At 50.3% G+C, this 26199-nt stretch overlaps 7 protein-coding genes across 10 annotated transcripts; 4 read left to right on the top strand and 3 right to left on the bottom strand.

Annotated features, from left to right (window-relative positions):
- Positions 1-141: 141 nt before the first annotated feature.
- On the top strand, positions 142-3793 carry LOC128259166 (serine/threonine-protein kinase PRP4 homolog). 3 transcript variants are annotated; one of them, XM_052991370.1, is made up of 8 exons: positions 142-304; positions 381-779; positions 835-1786; positions 1850-2113; positions 2188-2420; positions 2475-2583; positions 2647-3183; positions 3246-3793. In XM_052991370.1, exons 1-8 carry the CDS (start codon positions 285-287, stop codon positions 3447-3449), a joined length of 2718 nt encoding a protein of 905 aa, XP_052847330.1. In that variant the 5' UTR covers positions 142-284; the 3' UTR covers positions 3450-3793. The 3 variants fall into 3 exon arrangements, with proteins under 3 accessions (XP_052847330.1, XP_052847329.1, XP_052847331.1); XM_052991369.1 differs by having other exon boundaries at positions 820-1786; XM_052991371.1 differs by having other exon boundaries at positions 820-1786; positions 2647-3187; positions 3252-3408.
- On the top strand, positions 3510-13630 carry LOC128259316 (uncharacterized). Its single transcript, XM_052991623.1, is given in 7 exon segments — positions 3510-3524; positions 3821-3872; positions 4248-4317; positions 11681-11778; positions 11781-12001; positions 12056-12209; positions 13545-13630. Coding segments are annotated over 6 exon segments (525 nt in total). The 3' UTR covers positions 12125-12209; positions 13545-13630.
- On the bottom strand, positions 4248-5376 carry LOC128259181 (uncharacterized protein C3orf38 homolog). The gene is made up of 2 exons (XM_052991402.1): positions 5215-5376; positions 4248-5146 (listed from the first exon to the last, which is right to left on the bottom strand). Exons 1-2 carry the CDS (start codon positions 5339-5341, stop codon positions 4395-4397), a joined length of 879 nt encoding a protein of 292 aa, XP_052847362.1. The 5' UTR covers positions 5342-5376; the 3' UTR covers positions 4248-4394.
- On the top strand, positions 5527-9305 carry LOC128259171 (glycerol kinase). Its single transcript, XM_052991384.1, has 3 exons — positions 5527-6014; positions 7759-8889; positions 8945-9305. The coding sequence occupies exons 1-3, from the start codon at positions 5745-5747 to the stop codon at positions 9158-9160; spliced, it is 1617 nt and encodes a 538-aa protein (XP_052847344.1). The 5' UTR covers positions 5527-5744; the 3' UTR covers positions 9161-9305.
- On the bottom strand, positions 6047-7698 carry LOC128259174 (nitrilase and fragile histidine triad fusion protein NitFhit). The gene has a single exon (XM_052991390.1). It carries the CDS (start codon positions 7512-7514, stop codon positions 6126-6128), a length of 1389 nt encoding a protein of 462 aa, XP_052847350.1. The 5' UTR covers positions 7515-7698; the 3' UTR covers positions 6047-6125.
- On the bottom strand, positions 9238-11327 carry LOC128259175 (BTB/POZ domain-containing protein 10). Of its 2 annotated transcripts, none has more exons than XM_052991393.1 (4): positions 10374-11327; positions 10052-10246; positions 9637-9954; positions 9238-9579 (listed from the first exon to the last, which is right to left on the bottom strand). In XM_052991393.1, exons 1-4 carry the CDS (start codon positions 10957-10959, stop codon positions 9365-9367), a joined length of 1314 nt encoding a protein of 437 aa, XP_052847353.1. In that variant the 5' UTR covers positions 10960-11327; the 3' UTR covers positions 9238-9364. The 2 variants fall into 2 exon arrangements, with proteins under 2 accessions (XP_052847353.1, XP_052847352.1); XM_052991392.1 differs by having other exon boundaries at positions 10052-10249; positions 10374-11321.
- Positions 12681-26199, top strand: LOC128259165 (PHD finger protein rhinoceros). The gene is made up of 7 exons (XM_052991367.1): positions 12681-13870; positions 13928-14478; positions 14548-14742; positions 14812-15028; positions 15079-15268; positions 15329-15945; positions 16007-26199. The coding sequence occupies exons 2-7, from the start codon at positions 14030-14032 to the stop codon at positions 24143-24145; spliced, it is 9807 nt and encodes a 3268-aa protein (XP_052847327.1). The 5' UTR covers positions 12681-13870; positions 13928-14029; the 3' UTR covers positions 24146-26199.

Raw genomic sequence — 26199 nt, 5'->3', positions numbered from 1 at the left:
TATTGACATGATGAGATATATAATATTTGAATTCTTTCCGTTCGTAGTTAATTTGCATTTAACTTAATTATAATGTTTAGTATTTATGTCAATTGACGGGCTTTGACACTTGTGTTTGCGGGTAGTATTCGGTTGCTTTCCATGTGCGGTCATACTAAAAAAAGCTACAGTGAAGAGGAAGCAAAAATTGGAAATTGAAAAATTTCAACATCAAATATTAGTTGAAGAAAAACCAAAGAACGCTCGGTGATCTGTGCGGATTCTTTGCTGTTTACCACAACGCAATGATGACTGACGACAAAAGGTAAATCAACTCTATTAAGTGCGTAGAGCACATGTGTGTGTATTGACTAGGGATCCCACTCTCCCCCCGACTCCAGCTCCAGCATCAACAGCGAGTCGGAGGATCGTCGAGCCAAGCACAAGAAGGCCAAGAAGCACAAGAAACAGAAAAAGTCTTTTTCCGGCAACGACGAGAAGGACAGGCATATCCATAAAAAACATAAGAAAGCGAAGAAGCGCCCCCACCGCCGAAGCGAGTCCTCGAACGACTCGGACGCGCCGGAAAATGCCAAGGCCAAGCTGCCAAAGAGCTCCGGACTGAGCAGCAAGTTCACCGAGATCATGCAGAAGGCCAGCCGCAACGGGGCCGACTTCCGCATCGGCAAACCACTGCTGCCCACGGACCCAAGCAGCCTCGTGGAGGAGATTACCAAGACCATTCAGAACAAGGTGCTGCCCGTCTTGGAGGTGGCCAGTTCGGGCAGCGAAAGCGATATGTGAGTATTGTGGCGGGAGTCATGTAACCTTCGCCTATAGCTTTCTTGATTTCAGCCCCGCCGAAGTGGCCAGCCCTATCATTGCATCTATTATAGAGGACGAGCTAAACTTGGAGGACTTGATGCGTCAGAAGGCTCTGCTGCAGGCTCGCCTGGGCGCCTATATGTCGGACCCAGAGGCAGAGGCCCAACCTCAGGCACAGTCGCACCCACACCGGCAGCCGCAGATTGTGCAGGCCAAACCAGTGGCCAAGGTGGTCACCTCAGCCCCACAGTCTGCAGCACCGCTGGCTACTGCAACCAGTAAACATGCTAATATTAAACAGTCTAGCACGCATAACTCAAATGAATCCGATGTTATATTGTTGGATGATTCTAGCGGAGGCCAGCGCACTCCCGAGAAGCGACGACGCCACACATCCCCGCTCCCAGCAGCCCCGAGAAACCGAGCCCGCGATGACCCGGTCCACGGACGACGGGAACGGCGCTCAAGAGAACGAGACCGCTCGCCCACACGTCGTCGGGCAGCAGAGCAGCAAATGCCGGCCCGGCCGCGCAGCCGCAACCGCAACATGGAGGACCTACGGCAGGAGATTAACCGCGATAAGCAGAGGGAGAGACGCGACCATAGCCGAGACCGGGATCGGCGTGGAGCAGAGAGGCCGGTGCCCAACGATTTGCGACCGGGTCGTGCCCGGGAGCGAGAAGTTCGGCAAAATCGTAACCAACGGTCGCACAGCCGTAGTAAGTTTGAATCGGACAGGCGCCGCGAGCGGGAGCGGCAAAAGGACCGGGATCGTGGTGGATTTGACCGTGGTGGAGCACGCGGTGGTGCAGACAACGGAGACCGAGATCGTTACAAGGGTTCACTAAGCGAGGGGCAAAAGAAGTACGACAAAGAGAGTAGTGACGAAGAGGTCAACCTGGACATTGATATTGACGAGGACGATGATGACGAAGAACGCATCATTGAGCTGCGCCGGAAAAAACGCGAGGAGCTCCTCAAGGTGGGTAACAAGTTTTTATGACGTGATCTTATCTTAAATGGGGTCTTTTGTAACTGCCAACAGAAACTGGGCACGGGGCAGGAATCACCAACGCCCCAAAACTCCAACTCGTACGAGTCTCGGAGCACTTCGCCCGGCTCATCCCAACGCGACAGGCCTCCAAGGACTCCGACGCCCACACTAGCTGGGTCGGATCTGCCCAGCGCGGAAATGCCGAAGGAGCACCAGCAGCAGGACAACTCAAATAGCCAGAAGAACAGCTCCGTAAAGGAAAAACGAAACGATTGGGATATGTTTGCCGATCAGGATGTGGATTCAAATTTCGATGTGAGTCGCAGGATTGTAAATTTCAGAGACCATATCCTTCATCACAGTTATTTATCCGAGTTGAAATCCCCTAGTCACCCAACACAATCGTTCAAAGCAAGCACCAACACGAAAATCCCGCCCTTACCGACAACTGGGACGACGCAGAGGGCTACTACCGAGTTCGGATCGGTGAGGTGTTGGACAACCGCTACCTGGTTAATGGCTACACGGGCCAGGGCGTCTTCAGTAATGTCGTGCGTGGCCGAGACCAAGCTCGAGGACAGGCTAATGTAGCTATCAAGATTATACGAAACAACGAAATAATGTAAGCGGAATTCATATCCCAATCTGAATATTTACGAACTTTTGCTTTTATTAGGCACAAAACTGGCTTACGGGAACTGGAAATTCTTAAGAAGCTTAACGACGCCGATCCGGAGGATCGATTTCACTGCCTTCGTTTGTACCGCCACTTTTTCCACAAACAGGTAATTAATGTTTATTATCAGTTGGCACTGGGCTTTATTACAATATATATTTTTCTACTGCAGCATTTATGCATGGTGTTCGAGCCTTTGGCAATGAATTTACGTGAGGTACTCAAGAAGTACGGCAAGAATGTGGGCCTTCACATTAAAGCAGTGCGTAGCTACACGCAGCAACTATTTTTGGCTCTCAAATTGCTGAAAAAGACGGGCATTTTGCATGCGGACATTAAACCGGACAATATTTTGGTCAACGAAAATAATCTGATACTAAAATTATGCGATTTTGGTTCTGCCTCGGCCATTAGCGATAACGAAATAACTCCGTACTTGGTGTCGCGGTTTTACCGCTCTCCGGAGATTATTTTGGGAATACCCTACGACTATGGAATCGACACCTGGTCCGCCGGCTGCACAATCTATGAGCTGTACACTGGAAAAATTCTGTTCAGCGGGAAGAGCAACAACCAAATGCTCAAGTTTTTCATGGATGTGAAGGGCAAGATACCAAACCGAATTGTCAGAAAAGGTCAGTTTAAGGAACAGCACTTTGATCAGAGCTGCAACTTCCTATACCACGAGATTGATAAGCTCACTGAAAGGGTAAGTGTCTTTGGGATGAAGAGGGAAGCAAATGCCTGAGCTACAACAAGTTTCTTCTGCAGGAAAAGATAGTTGTAATGCCGGTCGTTAAACCGTCGCGTAGCTTGCACCAGGAACTAATTGCTGACCAAAACCTGCCAGAAGATCAGCATCGCAAGGTCACCCAGCTCAAGGATCTGCTGGAAAATATGTTTGCCTTAGATCCGGCCAAGCGGATTTCCCTTAACCAGGCACTAGTTCACCCTTTCATACAGGAGAAGATGTAAAGCGAACGACGACTTTGATTAAACGTAATTCTATTTTGCATAGCTCGTAAGACTACCAATATGCCCAACTCGCGAGTTAGTTACTAGTTCTCGTTCGTTATCAGACAAACATGCTCACCCAGAAATCACAGGATCTATACATCTATTCAATGCTAACACAATCTGTGGTTTTTAGTTCTACGGCGTGTTTTGAGAACCGAATTATAAAAAATATTCAGTTAGCAAATGTTCCGCAACTTCTTATTCGTGTGTACCATGCGTGTATATAAGTATTTTAGAGCTACTACTGTATAAAATGCATGTGACCGATTTACGACACACAATATAAAAACCGTTTATGTGAATCGTATTAATTTATACTACAATTTCAGTGTGCCGCTGTAAACGGAAGATTGTTCCTTGGCCTTGCGGCTGATTCAACTGGTAATAATTTACACTCACGACCTTGCAGAGGATGCCCCTCAAGTTTCAATCTGAACGTCCCTCCGAATGCCAAAAATGCCACTTATAAAGACCACTTTTTAAAATTAATGATTTTTATTAAGGTAGTCGGCACATAAATATTATTTCCATTCTTAATACATGGTTAATATCATTTATCTTATCTTTTGAAATTGGTTTAATCGTAAACGAAATGGTTCAAGATCAAATAATGCCACTGCAAGGGACGGGAAGCTTCGGCTGGTCGAAGAAAGCATCAGGCATATTGGCTTTAACCTGGCCGTCTAACCGTCCAGTTTCAGCTCATCTTACGCTAACCACATGTTAATAATACCATAATTTTCTTTAAACTTGCAGTTTGTGTTGTCCACACTAAGTGGAATATTCCACGACATCATCACTCTATTCAGAATGGAACGCCATGCAGGTGAGTTTATTTCTTTTTAATATCCAAGTGTAAATATACGCGTGTACTTATGCTGGTTCAATACAAGTGCAAGTCCATTAATCCAAGCCGTCGATCGGTACCGGCAGCTCAAGTGCTGCCTGCAGAGTCTCGCTCGAGCACAGTATGTGCAGCTCCGCGGGCTGTTGCTGGCTTTTGAGCAAGCACTTGACTTTCTTGGGCTTCCAGTTGTTTTCCGCGTAGGGATCTCGCAGCAGTCCGAAGGCGCACTCAAAGATTCCAACACAGCTTATGGACGTGTGCAGAGTGCCACAGCAGAGGACCACAACCTGCCCGTACGCATCCATCCGTCCCTGAATCCCGGCGTGGGTCAAGTTTGGATTGAAGTGGAAGCCAAATTGCTGTTTGGTGCTTGTTAGTGCCGACAGCACTTCGGCAGCCGTCGTGCACTCTATCTCATTTAACCCATCGCTGGCCGCGATGGTGAGGTGCAGGGCAGCATCGGTCCACAGGTCCACCAGGCTCAGGCTGTCTGAGTTAAGGCGGTCGAAAAACCATTCTCCGAACTTTCGGGCAATGGAGTGAATGGGGAAATCCTCTTCGTTTTGCTTGGAAGTCGAGACAACTGAGACGGCAGCTTGGCCTTTAGAAGGTAATCTGCTTGACTCCTGATCCTGTTCCTGTTCCCAGTACTGAATCACCTTTGCTACGAGGTCCGCCTTAGTGAAATCTGTGGCTACGTCCGGCTGTCGAGTGTGCAAGTACCTGAACAGGAGTTCTCTTGTTATAGCGCGCTTGGAGAGCAGGATGTAAATGTCCGGAATGTGTGCAGTGAGCAGCCTAAGGGCTTCTGCAAGAGATGAGAAGTGCAAACATAACACACTGTAATTTAATAAAGTCCGTGTAGTTTAATTTCACCCTCTGGATCCTCGGTTGTCCACACATTTTTCGTGGTGCTATTGGCCAACTGCAGTAGGACCGACGAGTTCTTCTCATTCACAAGTAGATCTCGAAGCCCTGTCCTCTGAGTCTCCGAAATCGGCATGGCTACCAGCCAGTTATTATATTTTGTTATTATATTTCGATCAGCTGATACCTTTCGGATTGAGGTCACACCGAATAGTGTTGCCCACCGAACTAGTAAAAAAAACTATTTCACTGTGAATGGCAGATTATGTTCGCAGTATTAAGTGTGCATAAACCGTTCTTTGCTCATATGTTTTCGCTCCCATTCGCAGTAAATATTTACTCCGGAACGAGTTTGCTACTCTCGCACATACAACTTTCGCAAAGATTAGCCAGAGAGGCTCGCACACCTTATCTCTTATCGCATAATTTCCGTCAAATATGTCGGCAAGACTGTTATAGCTAATTTTAGTGTCGAGTAAACCTACGAGAAAGCGTACGCCTACGGCATTTATTGACTGTGAACTCTGAACCAAGTAAGAATGGATTCGCCCACCTCCGAGACGACCTCGCCTCTTCCCCCACCAATTGGTCCCTTTGTGGGAGCCATTGACGAGGGCACAACCTCCGCCCGATTCATCATTTTCCGCGCCGGAACCGACGAAATTGTGTGCTTTCACCAAATCGAGGTGGAATCAATTTTCCAGAAAGAAGGATGGTGCGAGCAGGATCCCATGGCCATAATGAAAACAGTCAACGAGTGCATCGCCGGAGCCTGCAAGAAGCTAGAGGCCGTGGGCGGCAAAGTCGAGGTGCGTCCTATTTCGAATAAGGCACTATCTGATCTGTTTCAGTCTTGGGCGATCGACGGGCCTTTATTGTAGTAATAATCAAATTGCAGATGGAAGGGTCGAAACTAGAAGTTAGCTACTGTCCAGCAGGAACTTTCGGTACACTTGCGCCTCCTCGATCCTCTCCTGGATTGTGCGGGGTGGTTTTTCTTCGGCGCGTTCGTCCAGTTTCACGTATATCTGATCATTGTGGCCAAAGTCTCCAATGCGGCGTGGCATAACGTGGAAGTGAACGTGGGGCACGGTTTGCCCAGCCTGGGCTCCGTCCTGCACCGTTACAGTGGCGGAAGTGGTCTGGTAAATCCTCTCCAGCAGCCGCTGCACCATGCAGACCGTCGCAAACATATCCGCCATCTCGGCGCAGTCGAGGCCGCAGAGCCGCGGAGTTACTCGCTTGGTTGAGACCAGAACATGACCTTTAACCACGCAGCGTAGGTTGGTAAAGGCAAAGCAGTGCTCGGACTCGTAGAAAATAGTGCGTTTGTCCACTATGTTGTTGGCAAAAGCCCGGTCGTGAGCAGGCTCGTTGCTGCGAACGTTGTAGGCCGTTAGGCTGTAGAGATCGTGTCGCCGGTGCTCAAAGCTGGGCATGCTCTGGTACAGGGCCTTCAGTGTTGAGACATCTACATCTGCTGTGCCGATCACCAGCTCCTGTTCGCCGCCGCAATCGGCCAGCACCTTTCCCCAGGGACTGACTATCATGCTGTGGCCCCAACTCTGCCGCTTCTGGTTGTGCCAACCCTGCTGGGCGGCAGCTACTACGAAGCACTGCGTTTCAATCGCCCTCGCCCGCAGCAGGATCTCCCAGTGCGCCTTGCCCGTGGCGTAGGTGAAGGCGGCCGGGTACGTGAGCAACTGGGCACCCAGTTTCCTTAGCAGCACCGCTGGCTCTGCAAACCGAAGATCGTAGCAGATCTGGAGCCCAACCTGGCCTGTGGGCGTACTCACTGGTCGCTCCAGGCGCTCGCCCGGCGTCACGGTGTTTGACTCCCGCAGGCTTATCTCCTTGGTTGTGGCATCGAACAGGTGGATCTTCCTGTAGACCGCGGCCAGCTCCCCCTGCTCGTTGACCAGAACATGCGCATTGTAGATCTTTCCCTGGTCGTTCAGCTCGTGCACGCCGCCCAGGGACAGCCAGATCCCGTTGCTCCTGGCAAGATCACGGTACTGCTTCATCAGCTCGCCATCTAGTTTCTCTGACAACTCGAGAGTTTGGGCGCGGTTCTCACCCACAAAGTCACAGCACTCGGGCAGGAAGAGCATGCAGGCGTTCTTCAACTTGGCCCTCGACACCAGCTCCTTCACCTGGCAGAGATTTGCCGCTTTGTCGCTGGTGGATCGCATTTGGCCCACGGCAATGGTCGCACCTTGACCCTTCCGTTCTTGGCCGGACATCCTGCGCAGTTTTTGCTGCTGGGTGGTGACAATGCTGCGTCGTATGATTCTGACTAGAATTGACATTGAAACAGGCCGCTAACGGTGGAAAATTGCGTTCTAGTTACGTCGCAGGTTGTTATCAATTATTTTCACTTGGTTGTTTACGGCCTTTCCTCCCTTTACGGCTCCCCTCCCCTTGCTTGTCGCCGATTCCCTGGTAATGGCAACAGTGTGTACACAGCTGGAGGGAAGATATATAATTGATTGTAACGGTTTCAATTCGGTTTGAATGTTTAAAAATTACCGCTTTAATTCTGGGTCGTTTCAGGACATTATCACTATTGGTATAACAAACCAACGCGAGTCCACCGTAGTCTGGGATAGGAACACCGGCCAGCCGCTGTTCAACGCCATCATATGGCTGGACAACCGGACCACCAAAACGGTGGAGGATCTGTTGGAAAAGATTCCTAACAACGCCAGGAACATCAACTATCTGAGACCATTGTGCGGACTCCCACTTTCACCTTACTTTTCGGGCGTAAAGCTACGCTGGCTGAAGGACAATGTTCCGGTGGTTAGCCAGGCCTTCTCGAAGGGTTCAGCGATGTTCGGAACCATTGACACCTGGCTAATGTACAACTTGACAGGCGGAAAAGACGGTGGCGTCCATAAGACGGACGTGACCAACGCCTCCCGGACCATGCTCATGAACATCGAAACCCTCCAGTGGGATCCCAATCTGCTCAAGTTCTTTGGTCTGCCCAAGAGTATTCTTCCAGAAATCTGCTCGAGCGCGGAGCTGTACGGCCACATTGCGCAGGGTGTGCTGAAGGGCATCAGCATTAGCTCGGATTTGGGCGACCAGCAGGCGGCTCTGGTGGGACAGCAGTGTCTGGCCAAGGGGCAAGCCAAGGCCACTTACGGCACTGGATGTTTCCTCCTCTACAACACAGGGCCCTCAATTGTGCACTCCCAGCACGGACTGCTGACCACGGTGGGCTACCAACTGGGCCGCAAAGCAGCCCCCTGTTACGCCCTCGAAGGCAGCGTGTCCATTGCCGGCGCAGCCTTCAACTGGCTGCGCGACAACATTAACATCATTCAAAACTCAGGCCAGATCGAGACCATGGCCAGGGCAGTGGATAACTCACTGGACGTGTACTTCGTCCCAGCCTTTAATGGACTATACGCTCCCTACTGGAACCAGGACGCACGCGGCGCTATTTGCGGTCTGAGTGAGGAGACAACGAGTGAGCATATAGTGCGTGCTACACTGGAGGCGGTTTGTTTCCAGGTCCGGGACATTCTTGATTCGATGCATAAGGATTGTAAGATTCCGCTGGCCAAGCTGATGGTGGACGGGGGCATGACTGTAAACAATCTGTTCCTGCAACTGCAGTCCGACCTTGTCGGAATTCAAGTGCTAAGGGCGAAGATCGCAGAGACAACAGCGCTGGTTAGTAGTTTTATGTGGGGAGTGAGCGCAGCTATTCTAAACGCTACTGTTTCAGGGAGCTGCCATGGCAGCCTACAAAGCTGTGGAGAGTCGCTACCAATTGGAGGCATCGCTCTCGAAGTCTGGGCCCCGGGAAGCTTTCAAGCCCTCGATCAGTGTTACCGACCGCAACCTCCGCTATCAGAAGTGGAAAATGGCCATCGAGCGCTCTCTAAACTGGGAAACCTCAACTCTACCGCATGGGGAACGCGAGGCCTTCGATGGAGCGTAGGTGCAGTTCATTCATGGTAATGTTTTTTTTTACTTAGTTTGTGGGTGATCGTTTTACTTATGTGCCAGTGGCCCAAATTTGGTTATTTTGCGTTCAAAGTTTTGATTTATTGTGTATATAAAAATGTTTATGAAAAACTTAGAAAGGATTTTCTGTGCGCGTTGCTGCTCTGGCAGTGTTCCGCCTTTTCGTGCGGTCCGTTGCTCACATATTCTCCTCGACAGTGCCTGCGGCACCTGCGACCGCGGCCTGGTCCAACTCGTTGACCATCAACACGCCTCCAGCGGCCTCGTCAACGGCGACCACGGCAGCCGGACCCGCCACGCCCACCACTGCGGGGACGGCGACCATGCCGACGGCTAGCTCTCCGTTGTTGGGATGCGGATTGACCACTGCGATGGGCGGAATCGGGTTTCCACCTGGAAAGGAATGAGGCCTTTAGGGAGCTGTTACTCTCCACGTCGAGCCTTACGCACTTGCGTCCAATTCCAGTGGTGGATCGGCATTCGCTTCGGCGAGATTCGTTACTGACTTGGATTTCACACACTGGAAATCCACATGGCGACTCTTGGCCTCCTCCTTCTCCCAGGACATGTGGATGAACGGACGCTGCACATAGCTGTAGATCACCTCGGCCCGTCCGCCGGGACGTCTTCGGATTTTCTCCTTGTGGGTGGGGTACCCCTCTATGCCACAGCGGATTTTCTTTAAACCGCGGTCCTTCATCACCTGCTTGGCCACATCCCGGTTCTCGATGTATTTGAAGAATCGGTGCATGGCAGTGCTGTGAACGGCTGCGTTAGAAAGAAAATGGATGTTATTTCTTTGATGTCGGCAACGCAAAGTTTTGAACTGATTATCAACGCGGCAATATTTTTGGGCCCCACTCACTCTGGCAATACTCCTCGCCCATTTGGGGCGGAAACTCCTCGTCCCATTCAACCATGTCATCTTCAAGGAGCACCACCACGTGACATTCTCGATCTCCGCGCTGCGCCGAGGCCACCATAAGGGGCAGAATTAGGTCTTCCAGGAAGAGCTCAAACTGCTGGCGGGCTCCTTCGTTGCTGAGCTCATGAAGAAGGCCTCCTTTATGTCGAACACAGAAGGCATAGGCATGTTACAAGCAAAGAAACGAGAGAGAAGCAGAGAGCAGGAAAGCAGGAGCACAACTCAGGTTCGCCCAGGCAGGAGCAGCCCGCGGTATACTCACTTAGGTTCTGGCAGCGCACCGTGGTGGCGTCGAAGGGGATCAACAGGTAATCACAGGCTTCCTTCAGTTCCGGCACAGAAACAGTGGGCGGGCAGCGTATCACGCCGGTCTTGTAGTACTCCAGGATGGCCCGAAACACCAGGTGAGATATGCCGTCGGCCACGTCGTACTCCCCGCGATCGTTGGCATGCGCGAACTGGAATCCGGAGCCGAACATGGTTCCCAGCATCGTGGTGGGATGCGCTGTGAGCAGCGACTGCTCCACAGTGAAGCGCACGCCGTCCACTAGCATAGAGATCCTCTCGGGCGGCGCCTGCAGACGGCCTCCCACGCCCACCCCCGAGCCTGTTGCCTGGCTGCTGGGAGAAGCTCCACCCGGGGACTTGCCGTCGTGCTTGGGGACGGCTCCGGACATATTGTGTTGGGGCCGGTTCAGCCGGCTGCGCTCCTTCAGGATGCGCCTCCTCCTCTCCTCGGCCGTTTCCTGGCCCTCCTCGCTGCTGTCGCTGCTGTAGGTGTCCTGTTTCTGGGGCAGGGTCTGTTTGCTGTTGCTACTACTGCTGTTGGAGTTGGGAGTGGTTGACATTTTTGCTCCGTTTGCTGGGACGCTCTACATGTATCTGTATCGGGTTTACACGCTGTAGGTGAGAGCGATTTGCCTCTCCCTCTCTCTCTCTTTTATTTCACAAATAGCATTAAATGAATTACCACTAGGCGTTTAATTAATTTTATTTAGTCGCTGCTCCAGTATTTACTCGCACTCATATGCGCGAATTTAACTGTCGTGGCCGCAAGCACTATTGTTTTACGATGAATTCCTTAAAAATGTAACTACAACTTTGAACGCCATATTTATTAGTGGTGGCAGAATGTCTAGGTGAGAAATAAAAATCGATGTTTTATATGATACTACCAAATTTATTTTTCCTTCAACAATAATTCACTTGATTTAATAACTTAAGAATTAAAAATATATTGCAAATCGCAAACGTCATAAACTTTTTCATTCCTTAAAAACCTTTTAATCAACTTTTATTATAAAAATTAAAAACAATACTTATACTCAAAACATATTAATAAATGTTTCTTGAACAAAAAAACGTTATCGATACGTCTTGATTAAAGCCACTATCGATGTTTTCTGCCAGTGTGCGGAATTGATTGAATTTTAGCTGTGTCTCGAACCACCAGAATTGTTTTAAACGTTGTCCATCACTAAAAAACACATTTTGGCGGCGTTTTTACTTTCCTTTTGTTTTATTGCTATATCTAATATTAACAATGTCGATTACTCTGGATTTAAAAAGCAAGTCCATGAATCTGCACTGTCTGCCAGCCAAAATAGACGGCGATGGCGAGCCAAATGTGGAGGACTACCTTAACCGAATTTGCGACTACCTTAACCGAATTTGCGCGGATATCCTTTGACGGGGGATAAGCTCAAAGTGCCAGAAGGATATCGTGGACTAGTTATCCAGGAAACAGAGAAGACCATCAACGAATCGTCCGACAGACAGCTGCGTCTCACGGGAGTTTGCGAAGAGTTTACCTACTGGAACTACGATAAGGTGCCCTCAAATGGCGATGTCTACCGACAGGGGCTTCTTCTGGCGGGTGTGGCCCAGGCTGTAGGTTTATTCACCCTTATAAAGGCTTTCTAATGACCTCCATTTAATCCACAGCTCTTAAAACACATCAGTGAGCAGGATCTAGAAGCAGAAATAGCAAGGAATAAAGGGGGACCGCCATAATTCTTATGCGCGCAATCCCTTGGATAAAAGGTCTCTGCGCAGAAAGCAGAACTTTTTGCATGATCATTAGAAATCCATAAACTAGGTATTGGACGAAGGAAAAAAGAGTTAAAACTGTATTTCGGACAGACATTTTTACAAAAAATGGTTATTTTTTATTATCTATTTAAATTGTAATTAAAAAAAAAAATCGGTCGTTCAAGACCTTATATTTTGAAGACCTGTTAAAAAATTTATTAAGACCAGATGACTAGTTCGCGAGACATCTTGACAACCGACATTAAAAACACAGTTTCGAGAAAAAAAAGCAATGACAATTAAAGCTTTATCTCCAAAACTATCACTCGGATCAACTCAAATATTTGGGACAAGATTATAGAGATGTTATAGAATTTAATAAGAAAATCCCGCAACCGCCATTTGTGCCACAAGTTTAATAAGAACAAAAAAAATGGATTTCTTGAATCCGAAAGAAGTTTTAATAAACAACAATAAATTTCAAGTGCAAATTTTGAATCGTTCAAGTTGCTTTCGAAATTAGTTGAAACGGTGCTTAAATATTCAAATGTCTTCTTAAAATTCAAATTTTATCAAAAATTATACTCAACTATCGATAAAATCGGTCCAAACCACTGATTACTTGCATTCGATAGTATATGCCCAAGCTATATGTATCGATTGCCACCACCGACTACTGGCATTCGATAGCTTAAATTTGCAACCGTTCATCATGGCGATCTGAGAAAAATAATTTTTGCTCAAAAATAAAATAAATAATCAAGAGAGTTGTAATTACTGCGAATGCAAAAGTGACTGAGCAAAACGTGAGTTTGAATCGGACGCTGCGCGAAATCCGACGAGTGCGTGTGGTCTTCGGCCAGTAACAAGTGCCTGGCGTGTGTCTGCGGCGGCAAAAAACCCAAATGTAAAATATATAACAAAATCCCAACACCCCCAAGAGTTTGTCGTGCGAAAGTGGCGCCCCAGGTGGGCGTAGTGGGTTAGGCAGTGGGAAAAGCGCACAGATTACACACCTAGGTGTGCGGTTCGCAATAACAAATTATTTGTTACAATAAAAGTGGAAAAAAGTGCAAAAAAAACTATGATTGCTCCTGAGCATTGGAGGACTGGCGAGGGGGGATGGCTGGCGGGCGAGTAGAAGCTCGCGGATGTAACACGCGCCACCTGCTTGCTCTCCCGCTCGCACTCACGCGCGGGGTAAGCGCGCCCTTAACCGAGCGTGCTGCGTGCAAGCGAGACGGCGCCAGTGGGGTGTTGCAGCAGTCAGCGATTGGCTGGCAGCCCGAGCGTTTTTCTATATATTTTGTGTATTTTCGGAATGAACAAAAAATGTGGAAACTAATTTGAAATGCTCCTGCTGCCAGTAAGTGACCAACTAACATCTATCTCTGCCCACCAGACCGGTAGATGCTCGTCGAAAAGCCAAAACAGTGAACCAAGCGCCAACCAAAAGCCTGCAAAAACAAAAGTGTGTGCAAAACAACGAACAATAACAAAAGGAAGCAAGCGGAAGGTGGCAGTGGACTAACTCGCCCCGAGAGAAGTGCAGAGCACAGAACTGCAAAGTGGCGTCGCTATTGGATATCCGTGCTGGGGCAGCAGCGGCGTCCATGTCCACGGGTCAACAAGGGTGGACCACCAAGAACCACGACCGCACCACAGCCAGGAGAGCGCAGCAGCAGCCGCAGCCGGTGTGGTGTCGCCAACTTTGGCCTTAAGCATGTAGTGAGTAGCATCGTTTTCCCTCTGTAGGGACACTGACGCTTACTGATGTCCTTTCAGGTCTTGCAGCAAAGAACCCGTTCTCTAACAAGCACAAGACACCAGGGACAAGGTACCAATCGAAACAAAAACACACAAAAATCCAACCAACACCAATGAAAAATGTCACAAAGAGGTAAGCGCGGTAATCAGCACCACCACCAGTCGCACCATCCGCCGCCGCTGCAGCAGCAGCGCAAGGATGTTGAACCGCCACCCACCAAGCGGCGCAAAGGCAGGCCGCCCAATGGGGCGACTACGACTGGAGTGGAATCTGGAGCGGGGGCTGCAGTTGCGGGGTCAGAGCGGGTTCCAGTTTTACCTCTGAGCAACAGCAAGCATGAACAACAGGGGGAGCCGGAGCTTGAGGCGGGAGGTGGTGAAGGAAGAGTTGCGGCAGGCGCCGGCAGCACTAGCAAATCCAAGTCAACGAAGCTGGCCAAGTCGGCAAGCAAGTGCAAGTCGCAAGGGGCGAGTTCGAGCAGTTCCTGGCAGGCGCGCTCTGTGGCGGACATTAAGATGTCGAGCATCTACAATCGCAGCTCAACGGAAGCCCCAGCTGAACTTTACCGGTAAGGAGAGAACTAGTGGACCAACCACCAACCAGATTCAACAGTATTCAATTTGCCACCCAATTGCAGCAAGGATCTCATTAGCGCAATGAAATTGCCAGACTCTGAGCCGCTGGCCAACTACGAGTATTTAATAGTAACGGACCAATGGAAGCAGGAATGGGAAAAGGGCGTGCAAGTGCCCGTTAACCCGGACTCCCTTCCGGAGCCATGTGTTTACGTTCTGCCCGATCCTGTTGTGTCCCCAGCACACGACTTTAAGCTGTGAGTTCACACCTACTTAATTCCCATTCTAACTGACCCTGAACTCTGTCTTCCGCCTCTCTATTACAGTCCGAAAAATCGCTATCTGCGCATAACCAAAGACGAGCACTACTCGCCGGATCTACATTACCTGACGAATGTTGTTGCCTTGGCGGAGAACACTTGTGCCTATGACATAGATCCCATTGACGAGGCCTGGCTGCGCCTTTACAACGGAGATCGTGCCCAGTGCGGTGCTTTTCCCATCAATGCGACGCAGTTCGAGCGCGTTATTGAGGAACTGGAGGTGAGTTTGCTGAGACTCTTTTTGGACCAATGTACTGACCGTTGTTTTAGGTTCGTTGCTGGGAACAGATTCAAGTCATACTTAAACAGGAGGAAGGCTTGGGTATCGAATTCGATGAGAATGTCATCTGCGATGTTTGCCGGTCGCCCGACTCAGAGGAGGCCAACGAAATGGTATTCTGTGATAATTGCAATATCTGCGTACATCAGGCTTGTTACGGCATTACAGCGATTCCATCAGGTAAGCGGCGTCTGGAGTGAAGATAATTTTAGGGTTTGCTTATTTGGACTCCACTTTCAGGCCAATGGCTATGTCGCACTTGCTCGATGGGAATCAAGCCGGACTGCGTGCTCTGTCCTAACAAGGGTGGCGCCATGAAGTCCAACAAGTCGGGCAAGCATTGGGCACACGTCTCCTGTGCCCTGTGGATACCGGAGGTCAGCATTGGGTGTGTGGACCGCATGGAACCCATTACGAAAATCTCAAGCATTCCTCAGTCACGCTGGTCCCTGATCTGTGTCCTCTGCCGCAAGCGCGTTGGCAGCTGCATCCAGTGCTCAGTGAAGCCATGCAAAACCGCCTACCATGTGACCTGCGCGTTCCAGCACGGCTTGGAAATGCGTGCAATCATTGAAGAGGGAAATGCTGAGGACGGCGTAAAGCTGCGCTCTTATTGTCAGAAACACAGCATGAGCAAGGGTAAGAAGGAGAGTGCTGGTAACCATGGCGGAGGCAGTGCCTCAGTTGCAAGTGCCATGCACAAAGCGAACAGGTACGGGTGCGGGGCAGGTGGGGCAGCAGACGATGTCAGTAACGCGTACGGGACAACTGGAGAGGATTGGCGCCGGCGGAAAAATCACCGAAAAACTGAGCTGACCTCCGAGGAGCGTAACCAAGCAAGGGCTCAGCGTCTTCAGGTTTGTGTTTTTAAGTTGAGCTTGCATGCCTTCGGTGCTAACATTTCCGTTTTACTTTCAGGAGGTGGAGGCTGAGTTCGATATGCACGTGAACGTTAATGACATTAGTTGCCATCTCTTTGATGTCGACGACGATGCTATTGTTGCCATATACAACTATTGGAAGCTTAAGCGAAAGTCTCGACACAACCGCGAGCTAATCCCGCCCAAGTCCGAAGATGTGGAGATGATAGCTCGGAAACAGGAGCAGCAGGACATGGAAAACCATAAGCTGGTGGTTCACTTGCGACAGGACTTGGAGCGAGTTCGTAATCTTTGCTATATGGTCAGTCGAAGGGAGAAGCTTTCGCGCTCTCTCTTTAAGCTACGCGAGCAGGTCTTCTACAAGCAGCTTGGAGTGCTCGACGAGATGCGCCTTGAGAAACAGCAGCCGAAACAGGACGAAAAGCAACGGCCTGTAATGGATCTGGACGCAGTCATCTACGCCAATGATGGACCCACGTTGTATGACCGCTTCTACAGCTCGGCTGTAGGACAAACTGTGCCGGCACAGTACCAGGATTTGAAGTACATCCTTGAACAGCTGATGGGTAAGATACAGAGTGGTAAACAGGGACGTGGCCGTGCCTCTCAGTCTCCAAACAAGCGCAAGCAGCCGGCAAAAGCGTCGCCCAACAAAAAGCTCAGCAACGGCGCCCTTAGCTCCCGCACGTCTTCGCCTGAAAAGCCAGCAACGTCATCGAGTAAAGTGGGACCGACCTTCGCGAAGATACGGGGGTCTCCGCCCGGGAAGCCTCCTACAGGGAGGCGTGCCTCAAAGAGCAGCGCGGCGGCGGCGACGTCGGCCCACAACAGAAATCAATCGCACCCAAATATCCGGAGTAGCGCGTCCTCCCATTCGTCAAGCGGCAGTTCATCATCGGGTAATTCCAGCTCGGCGAATGGTAGCAGTAGTTCCGATAGTTCATCTGGAAGTGAATCGGGTAGTGAGAGCGGAAGCTCCAGCGCAGCCAGCGGAGTCTCCAACCGAAAGTCTTCTTCAGGAAGAAGCCACCTTAAGAAGCAGAGCTACGCCCGCACCGTTGAACAGCGGCAGAAACAGCGCCAGCGTCGCCAAAGTGAGGCAGCTACGGGTGCGTCTGCGGCGTCTCCGGATTCCAGGTCCGGGAGCAGCTCCACCGAAGACGAAGTCGAGCGTCGTAAAAGTGAGCAAGACCCGGAGCGCGGGACGAGACGTGGAACAGTCCACAGCAAACCGGTACCTAACAAGAACCAGCCAACTAAGTCAAAACCAATCACAAACGCAGGTGCTGGTGCATCAGCGAGAAGGAAACTGTCCACGACAACACGAGGCCTTGCCCAAATGGACAGAGATGCCGAGGAGAGCCTGTCGAGCGACGAAAGTGAAGAATTGCTGCCTCTGAGGCGCGAACGCCAGCGTGACACCACAACGACGTCTGGATTGGTACCGACTGGCAACTCGACCACGAGTCGAAAGATGGCTCAGCACATATATTCCGACTCGGAAAGCAGTTCTTCGACCCAGGAAAAAGACCCAGAGGAGCAGGCAACTGTGGAAAGCAACGTAAGTGATTCACAGAACCAGCAAACGATTCGGACGAAGGCGGCTATGAAAGAGTTTGTGCCTGGAACAGCCGCCACAACGGCCCCCACTACTCAAGCTGCGCCATCGGCTAGCAAGGCTAAGTCGACCAGGGAAGGAAATAACGCGAAGGAAGGAGGTAATAGTACCAGTACCATTAACAGCAACAGCACAAAGTCTAAAACGAATTCGAATGTCAAGTTGCCATATCCGGCGGACCTTCTGGTGGTGCCACAGCGTCAGGCAGCCAAGAAGGCGTCCGAGAACATGCGGTCCACGAATCTCGCCACAACGCTGCAGCCAGAAGCCTCTGACAAAGTCCGAGAGCCGGAAACTAACTCAATGAACTCAACGAGTGCCAAGAACAAGCTCAAGGACTCGGGCTCCCGAGCAGCGCCAGAAACGGATAAATCCAGTCTCGAAAAAGTCCGACAAAAAGAACAACCACAAAAAGCGGGTGGAAAGGCATCCGAAAACGCACCCGTGGAACGTGGGAAACGTGGAAGACCACCAAAGGTGGCGAAGGACCCCCGTCCACTTCTGCCCACGTCGGAAAAAGAAAAAACTCCGGCTCCCACGCAGTCTCCAACCAAACCCCCACCTGCCCCTGCTGCCCCTGCCTCAACCAAGTCAAACTTTGCCGTATCCTTGGTTCCCCAAAGGCAAGCGGCTAAGAAGGCAGCAGAACAGTTGAAGAGTTGCAAACCCGCTTCGGAACCTTTCCTAACTGGCAACGACACTGCGGAGAAGGAACCAGTGACGACAGCGACGGGACCTGGTACGGGAGCATCTACGTCAATTATCACCACGCCAGTAAAACCGACCCGACGGACCTCACTTAAGGAGGCACCAAGTACACCAAAGGAAGCCTTGAGTAGTAGAAGAAGATCGAAAGAAGATGCGGCAGTGACCCCTATAAAGACGACCACTCCCGTCAAGCGTCGCGTTGCAGCACCCAATCTTTCTAGTTCCAGTTCCGGCGACAGCGACAGCTCTAGCTCTTCCAGCAGCTCTGGAAGCAGTTCGAGCAGTGGCGCCAGCGACTCCGACAGCGAGTCCCAGGCCAGCGATTCGGGGAAGACGTTAAACAGAGAGCCTGCTCAGGCCCCTGCGTCAGTCCCTGAGTTGTCCTCCATTGTGCCAAAGCGTTCACCTCGCAAGTCTGTGGACAAGCCTGCAGCCTCAGCCGTTACGGTTGCACCAACAACGCAACCTCCAGCTACTCGGTCTCGTCAGAATTCTGCCACAAAATCGCCAAAGAGAGCATTGCAGAAGCCAGTAGCAACCGCTCAGGAGGATGTCTTAAGTATTCCCAAGGCACAGTTGCTTCGTGGTCAGGGGTCTTTGGAAGAAAGCGCAAAGCAAGTCCACTTAGAACAGGCCACCAAACGGGCGACCCGTGGCTCCAAATCGCGGCCTCCTTCGCCCACAGTCAAATCTTCTCCAGAAAAGACAACCTCCCGGCGCAAATCCCGAGCGGATGACTCGCCCAAGAAGGTAGCCAATCTGGAGCACGAAATTAACCAAAGGAAAGCAGCCAGTGGCAAGGCAACTAGTTCGCTGGACAAACTACTGAACAAAAAACAGCAGCAGATGAACCCTTCTGCACCAGCGACTCCACCATCAATGTCGCCGACGCAACCCACTTCCGCCATACCCACAGAGAAAGGTCAACGGGAACCCGAAGAGGCGCCTGTTCACCAGACCAACTTGGAAGCTCGAGAACAGGAGCCTGAGACTGCGGCAGAAGCTGGTGAACTGCCAATGGATATTGATGAAGAGCTGACCACCGCTCCAACGCGTACGCAACTGTCTGCTAGTGCCAGTAAACTAGCGGACATTATCGATGATGAGCGACCACCGGCTGCACCGCTCCCTGCTTCGCCCACTCCTACTCCTACCTCCAATGACGAGTTGTCCGACGCCGGAAGTGATCTCAGCGAACGACGGCGCATGCGCTGGCGGTCCAGGCGGAGAAGGAGAAGACGCAGCCACGAGCCAGACGAGGAGCACACGCATCACACTCAACACCTCCTTAACGAGATGGAAATGGCCAGGGAACTGGAGGAGGAGCGTAAGAATGAGCTGCTTGCGAATGCAAGTAAATACTCGGCGTCCACATCCTCTCCAGCAGTCACGGTGATTCCCCCTGATCCGCCGGAAATTATTGAACTCGACTCGAACTCTGCAAACTCTGGCCCAGACCAGCAGCAGATACTGCTGCAGGAGCAATCGTTGCCAGCTCCGCTTGTTATGCAGTCCCCTACGTCAGAGGCAGTTCCAACTACTATACAGCAGCAGCTGCTCCCTTCGCATCAGCCACTAACCGATCAACTTCCTGTCGAGCAATTGCCGCCAGTTTTGACGGAGCCCATTGTTGACACCATTCTCGAGATGGAGGACAGTAAATTCGCAAACAACTTCGCGTCGAGCTTAGCGAGCGTGCTAAATCCACCCAATCCAGGGCAGATGACCCTACTGGGATCCAGCATGGAGAGGGGAAAGCAAATCAGTGAAGAGGATAGTATTCAAGCAACCAGAAATCTATTAGAAAAGCTACGCAAAACCAAGCGCAAGCCACAAGATGACTGTTGTTCTAAGGAGGCGGTCGATCTATTGCCTCCAACTCCAGCCATTCCCTCGGTATTTCCCTTCCATAATGCAGCGGACCCTGAGGATATTATTCACGCCCAGAAAGAACAGCAGCAACAGCAACAACAACAGCAACCACAAACTTGTATTTATGGCAACTCATCTGGTCCAAACTCTGTGGCCTCATTGACCATTAAGGATTCACCCATGACAGCAAATAGTGAAAGCTATGCAAACAGCCTTACCAGCACTCCAAATGCCACACCCACAAATGCAACAATGAGCAATCTTGGACCCGGCAGTGGCTTCCAAGTAAACTTTTCGAACTCTCAGCAAACGCCAACGTTGAGCCTCTTCCTCGAAAAGTCACCCCACCAAAAAGGAGCTTGTCCGCTACCCAGCAATGGCGGAGCTGGTGCTGGAGCACCTGGAGCCACTCCCGACTTTGTGGACCTAGCAGCGGCGGCGGTGAAGAACACTCTCGGAAGCTTTCGCGGAGCAGCTGCCGTTCCCGCGCAATCCGGCGCGGCAGGCAACAACAAGATCAGCGACTACGACGATAACACTCGCATGCAGTCACCGTTCGGAAGGATTCAGTGGAACGAAAACGACCTTATTGCGGAGAGAAGGAGTAGCTCGCCCAGTTCAGTGTCGGAATCCAATGATCCTCCTCCGCCACTTGCCGCCGCAGCGGCGGCAGCAGCATCGGCGGCACGTACACTCGCCCAGCATGAAAGCTGTAAAAACTACTTTAACAACTATGCAAGTGGAAATGGAGGACCTAGCAGCGCTGCAAATGCTGCGGCGCCCTTTAACCATGCTTCAATGAACGGTATTGATCCCATGCCAATGTTTAACAACACAACTGCGTCGCAGCATCAACAGACAACGCCAACGCACCAGCAGCAACAGCAGAGGACTCCAAATAGTCAGTACAATGGAGGGATCTATCCACAGCTTGCGGCCATGATGCACCCACAGACAACGCCGACGGAAGCGTCACCTAGCTTGTATGGCAACGGCACAGTTGGCGGCGTTGGAGTTAGTGTAGGTGTCGGTTCTGTACAGCCAGCGACACTAGCTCCGCCGCCTCAGGGCACGCAATACTCCGGGACACCTTATTCCACAGCCGGCCTGGGCATGCTTCCTGTACAGCAGGATGCGATTCCACCAGTTCGCGTTCAGACCACCTCAGCCACGAATCATCAATTCGCCCTGACATCACCGGTGGATGGAAAGATGCCGACTTATCCGAGTCAGCTGCTAAGCAGCTGTGCTGAAGCAGGCGTGGCCTCGATGATGCCACCGACGCCCCCGGTTCCAGTTACAGCCAAGGAGTCGCCGAGCAAAAGGAGCGGCGTCAGTAGTGCCAGTTCATCCAAAAAGCAGTCGCACAAATCACCTCAACTGCCGCAAGGAAAATCGCCAGGTAAATCTCCCCGGCAACCCCCAACTCCTCCTGCACCAGTTCCCATAGTGGCTTTGCCGCCAACCAAATACGACCTGCAGACACACACGTTGCAGGGCAAGCCACGCCAAAGAGCTCCGCGAGGAAGCGGCGGCTCTGGGGCACAGGGCAGAGGAAGAGGACGTGGAAGGGGCAGAGGACGCGGTGCCGGAGCTGCGAGTGGAATGGCAATGGTCCTGCCGCCGCCAATGACAGACTATGGCAGCAACACCCATATAGTTAACAATTTGGTCGGAACGCCCTTTGAGTTCAACAACGAGTTCGACGACATGGCAGGACCAGGTGTGGAGAATCTGCAATCGCTGAGGGACCGGCGTAGAAGCTTTGAGCTGCGAACGCCACGGGGGCAGAACAAGCCATCTACTACGCCAACTACCGCAGCAACCACCAATCCCCTTCTGCACCCAGTATTGCCGGGACCTGTGGACATGAGAACCTATAATCTTGGATTCGAAGCGCCCCACAGTACAGCCTCCCAAGAGGCTTACCAAAATAATCTGCTCGGTGCCTTCGACTCGGGAACCGCAGATCAAACTCTCAGCGAATTCAATGAAGAGGACGAACGCCAGTTTCAGTCGGCTCTTCGAGCTACTGGTACTGGATCCTCTCCCAGCAAACAACCCTCAGCGCCGACGGCACCAGTTGCAGTCCTAGCTGCGCCCAACCCGCCACCTGCAGCAAACCTCCTACTGCACTCCACTGAAGCAAACCAAATGGCACCCAGTGCGATTGCCGCTGGCGCTGCAACTCACCTGGTGGAAGGCACGCTGGTAGAGGCTTCTTTGGAGGCCACGTCTGAGGAGGTCTCAATCGACTCGGACAGCACAATACTGCACACCAAGACCTCGATCTCCGATGCCCGAAGTCAGCTGAAACTCAAGATTAAGAGCCCGCTGGCCTACCCGGATCACTATAACGTCATGACGAACAGCAACAGTCTGACTTTGTCCAGTACCCTAGTGCAGGCCTCTAATGTAGTGCAAACCACGGTGTCTACCTCAACGGTTGTGAGTGCGTCATCTGCCGTAAGCGGGAACTCGCGCCGCATGCGAAAGAAGGAACTGCTCAGTCTCTATGTGGTTCAGAAGGATAACCACAACGACGACAGCTCGTGCGGTCTGCCCGCCGCTTCCGACAACTTGCCGCTGGATAACCTGCTGCGAAAGTCGGCGGAGGAGGAAGATGAATTGTCGGCCGGCAATGGGTCGAAACGGTTCAAGAAGAACTCTAGCAGTAGGGAGCTGCGAGCTCTCGATTCGAACTTGTCCCTGGTGGAGGAGCAGCTGTTCTCCAGCGCTTCTGGAACGGGTGCGGGAACATCATCCGGCGACGGGAGACGGCGCAGCGCTTGCAGCTCTGGCAGTAACAACGACAACAATGGCAAGACGGGAGCTGCCAGCAGTGCAGGTAAGCGGCGAGGACGGAGCAAAACCCTTGAAAGCAGCGAGGACGACCACCAAGCACCCAAGCTGAAGATTAAAATCAGGGGATTGGCAGCGAATGAGACTCCTTCGGGTGTTTTAAATGCGGGCGAGGGCCAGAGCTACAGCTATGAGATGACCCGAAGGGCTTGCCCTCCTAAGAAACGTTTAACAAGCAACTACAGCACACCCACGCTGGAGGAGATCAAGAGGGACTCGATGATCTACCGCAAAAAGGTTATGCAGGACTTTGACAAGGGAGAGGACAACAATAAGCGGGAGGGCCTTGTCAAGGAAGAAGAGTCCCTCATAATGCCTCAGCCTCCCAGCAAGCGACCTAAGTCTTCCAAGCCCAAGAAGGACAAGAAGGAGAAGAAGCGCCAGAAGCAGCAGCAGCTAATCCAGAGCAGCAGTACAACGACCATGACCACTACGTTGATTGAGAACACGGCCAGCGCATCGCCAGGAGACAAGCCAAAGCTGATCCTCCGTTTTGGAAAACGAAAAACGGAGACCACCACGATGAGCGGATGCGTGGAACAACCACCGGCAGTGGAGACACTTGCACCGGCACCCCTGCGCTTCAAAATAGCAAGAAACTCTTCAGGCGGCGGCTACATAATAGGTACGAAGGCGGACAAGAAGGACGAGCCAATACCGGAGAACACCTCCCCGGTAACGGAGCTGCCGCTGATGACGCCCCGAGGAGAGGCTTCTCCGCAGAGCTTGTTGCTCAACAGCTTCACCCCGCACTCCCAGAATGCCAACGCATCGCCCGCTCTGCTTGGCAAGGACACGGGCACCCCCTCGCCGCCTTGCCTGGTCATAGACTCCAGCAAGAGTGCCGACGTTCACGACTCCACATCTCTCCCCGAGAGCGGCGTGGGCGCCATGGGCGTGCCTGCGTCCCTTGTAGGCGCTACCACCCCTCTGTGTGTCAACGTCGGAAACTACGAGAACAGCAACAACTCACTGCCCTCGGCAAGTGGCACAGGATCGGCTTCCAGCAACTCTTGCAATAGCAACTCGAACAACAACAACAACGGCAGTGGAGGAGGACCCGCCAGCGGAGGGGGCAGTTTACTTCCATTGAAAAAAGACTGTGAGGTTAGATGATAATCGTAGAGCGCGAGAGTGCCGCATGTACGGGTATCCTTTCCCGCCCCTTCCTTCATTTTAATTTGTCGATTTCCCCCTTCCTTTGTGATTTGATTCCTTGCCCTAGCCCATTTCTGAGTGTTAGCTTTTATTGTAAACATGAGCCCCCCCCCAATCGAACTTTAAATTGTACAGTTAGTTTATAAAATCCTTTCCCATTCTTTTATCTGTCTCTAACTGGTTTGTTGGAATCGCATCAGCGTAAACAAGATATTATCCCTATACATATAATATATATATTTGATTAATATGCATATAGCACATTATGCGAGAAACAGAAAATATAAACTGTAAATTTTTAGTGAAGCAGAATGTACATTTAAGGTTTTGTAAAATACTGTATTAAAGTTATAAAAGATAAAAGAACGCAGACACAGATAGTCGTCTAGCCTAACGAAAATCCAAAAATGCTCTCGGTTTAGGTTTATGAATGCCTCCATTCACATTCACCCATAAATCCTTCCACGCCTCCAACTCACTAAAAATGATTGATAAAACCAAGCATATATTCTAAACCCTATTTATTAGTAATTATTTAATAGAATCGTAATAATTATCGTAAAATATTAGCAAAAACTGTTAAATGCGTGCAAAAAGTAACAACAATTTCAACAATTGTAGCTATAGTCATTAATTGTAGTTCTTAGCGAAAATCAAAGTCGGTTGTCCCTGACCGCAATCTAAGTGCATATATAAAGCTCCCTCTTCCCAAAACCTATACCTAGAGAGATGAACAAGAAATTAACAACATATTACCCTACCATTTTCGAAAGGGAAATGTTTGTATTTTAGCGTATAAGAGTGCAACGTATCGAAAAACTGCAGATGACGTAGGTTTTTTTTTTTGTTTTGCGTTTTATAAAGTGTTAAAGCAATAGTAACATAGGCAAACGTACACTGGTTTTCTATAAGCAAAGGTGCCTGCAGCCTCGAGCCAAGTCACGAACACAAACACGCCCCAAAAAAACTATCTTAAACAGTCTAAGCCCACGGACCTCGAGCACCAGACCCTCAATCCCGGAGCCAGTTGCTCGGTGGGATTGCATTCCAGATTCCGATTGCGGAACGATAAAAGGAGCCACGGTCCATTTAGATTTTCCGATGCTCTTTCGTCGCCAATAGTTCAACAAATTACTTTTCCTTTAACTTTTTTTGCATCGGGCGAATCTCCACTAAGGAGGATGAAAAAATTATCAAAACGCATTAAAGGAACACACGCAACAAACATTTATTCCAAAATAAAAACCCGCGAAAAGGCAACTTAGAGAATAACTAAAATAAATGTGTAAAGAAACAGCAAAAATTTAAAAGTTAAAGATTTTTCTGTAATTGTAAATAATTGTGCGCGAAAATGTTTTTAATTAATACCATTACGTTAACTCTAATTATTAATTAATGATTATGATTATTAATTTTAATTCTAGTTTTTAGCAAAAATTTAATAAAAGCAAAAAAGCCTTATTTAAAACATAATTTTTAAGAGCTGCAGGACCATTTATTTCCTCACAAGCAAATAAAAGAGGTTTTCGTGCCAAATTCGTGACACGAACAAAGAAACAAGCAGTTTGCCCATCTCTAATTTGGGTTTAACTGCAAAATAACGGCTGTCTTCCAGAAAGCTTGCTTCCTATTGGTGGACCAATGGGAGCGCTTCATTCAAGAACATAGTTAAAAGCCAGTAGCAACCTACTAAAATGTCTGTTCGCCTGGTGTCAAAAATCAGAGAATTTTTAGTTATGAAGCGCTTAAGTCTGGCTTTTTGATAAATTTCGATATGTTTTAAGTCGAGCTGTGACCCATTCCGTCGGTTGAATTGCGATATTTCTCGATTTGGTACACCAGGCGAACAGAAATTTCAGTAGGCTACGCCTGCGCAAATGCAGAAAGCAGCTGCCTCCCAAATGCAGGCAACACAAAATTTCGAAGCCGATGGAGCTGCCCAAAAGTATGCAACGGATATAATTTAAATAAACACGAAAAACTCTCAGAAAAGTGGTAGGGTTAGCTTAGGG

Source organism: Drosophila gunungcola, assembly GCF_025200985.1.
Source record: "Drosophila gunungcola strain Sukarami chromosome 3L unlocalized genomic scaffold, Dgunungcola_SK_2 000005F, whole genome shotgun sequence".
Lineage (NCBI taxonomy): Eukaryota > Metazoa > Arthropoda > Insecta > Diptera > Drosophilidae > Drosophila > Drosophila gunungcola.
Note: the sequence above shows the minus strand (reverse complement) of the source record. Positions and strands in the feature narration are given on the sequence as shown.

Coding starts and splice junctions, on each gene's coding strand:
- LOC128259171 (XM_052991384.1), top strand. CDS start 5,745: ATGGATTCGCCCACCTCCGAGACGACCTCGCCTCTTCCCCCACCAATT. Junction 6,015..7,758: donor CCGTGGGCGGCAAAGTCGAG/GTGCGTCCTATT, acceptor GGGTCGTTTCAG/GACATTATCACTATTGGTAT. Junction 8,890..8,944: donor TCGCAGAGACAACAGCGCTG/GTTAGTAGTTTT, acceptor CTACTGTTTCAG/GGAGCTGCCATGGCAGCCTA.
- LOC128259174 (XM_052991390.1), bottom strand. CDS start 7,514: ATGTCAATTCTAGTCAGAATCATACGACGCAGCATTGTCACCACCCAG.
- LOC128259165 (XM_052991367.1), top strand. CDS start 14,030: ATGTCACAAAGAGGTAAGCGCGGTAATCAGCACCACCACCAGTCGCAC. Junction 14,479..14,547: donor GCCCCAGCTGAACTTTACCG/GTAAGGAGAGAA, acceptor ACCCAATTGCAG/CAAGGATCTCATTAGCGCAA. Junction 15,946..16,006: donor CAAGGGCTCAGCGTCTTCAG/GTTTGTGTTTTT, acceptor TTTTACTTTCAG/GAGGTGGAGGCTGAGTTCGA.
- LOC128259181 (XM_052991402.1), bottom strand. CDS start 5,341: ATGCCGATTTCGGAGACTCAGAGGACAGGGCTTCGAGATCTACTTGTG. Junction 5,147..5,214: donor GACAACCGAGGATCCAGAGG/GTGAAATTAAAC, acceptor CATCTCTTGCAG/AAGCCCTTAGGCTGCTCACT.
- LOC128259166 (XM_052991369.1), top strand. CDS start 285: ATGATGACTGACGACAAAAG. Junction 2,114..2,187: donor ATGTGGATTCAAATTTCGAT/GTGAGTCGCAGG, acceptor GAAATCCCCTAG/TCACCCAACACAATCGTTCA. Junction 2,584..2,646: donor GCCACTTTTTCCACAAACAG/GTAATTAATGTT, acceptor TTTCTACTGCAG/CATTTATGCATGGTGTTCGA.
- LOC128259175 (XM_052991392.1), bottom strand. CDS start 10,959: ATGTCAACCACTCCCAACTCCAACAGCAGTAGTAGCAACAGCAAACAG. Junction 10,250..10,373: donor GGTGCGCTGCCAGAACCTAA/GTGAGTATACCG, acceptor TTCGACATAAAG/GAGGCCTTCTTCATGAGCTC. Junction 9,955..10,051: donor GGGCGAGGAGTATTGCCAGA/GTGAGTGGGGCC, acceptor TTTCTAACGCAG/CCGTTCACAGCACTGCCATG.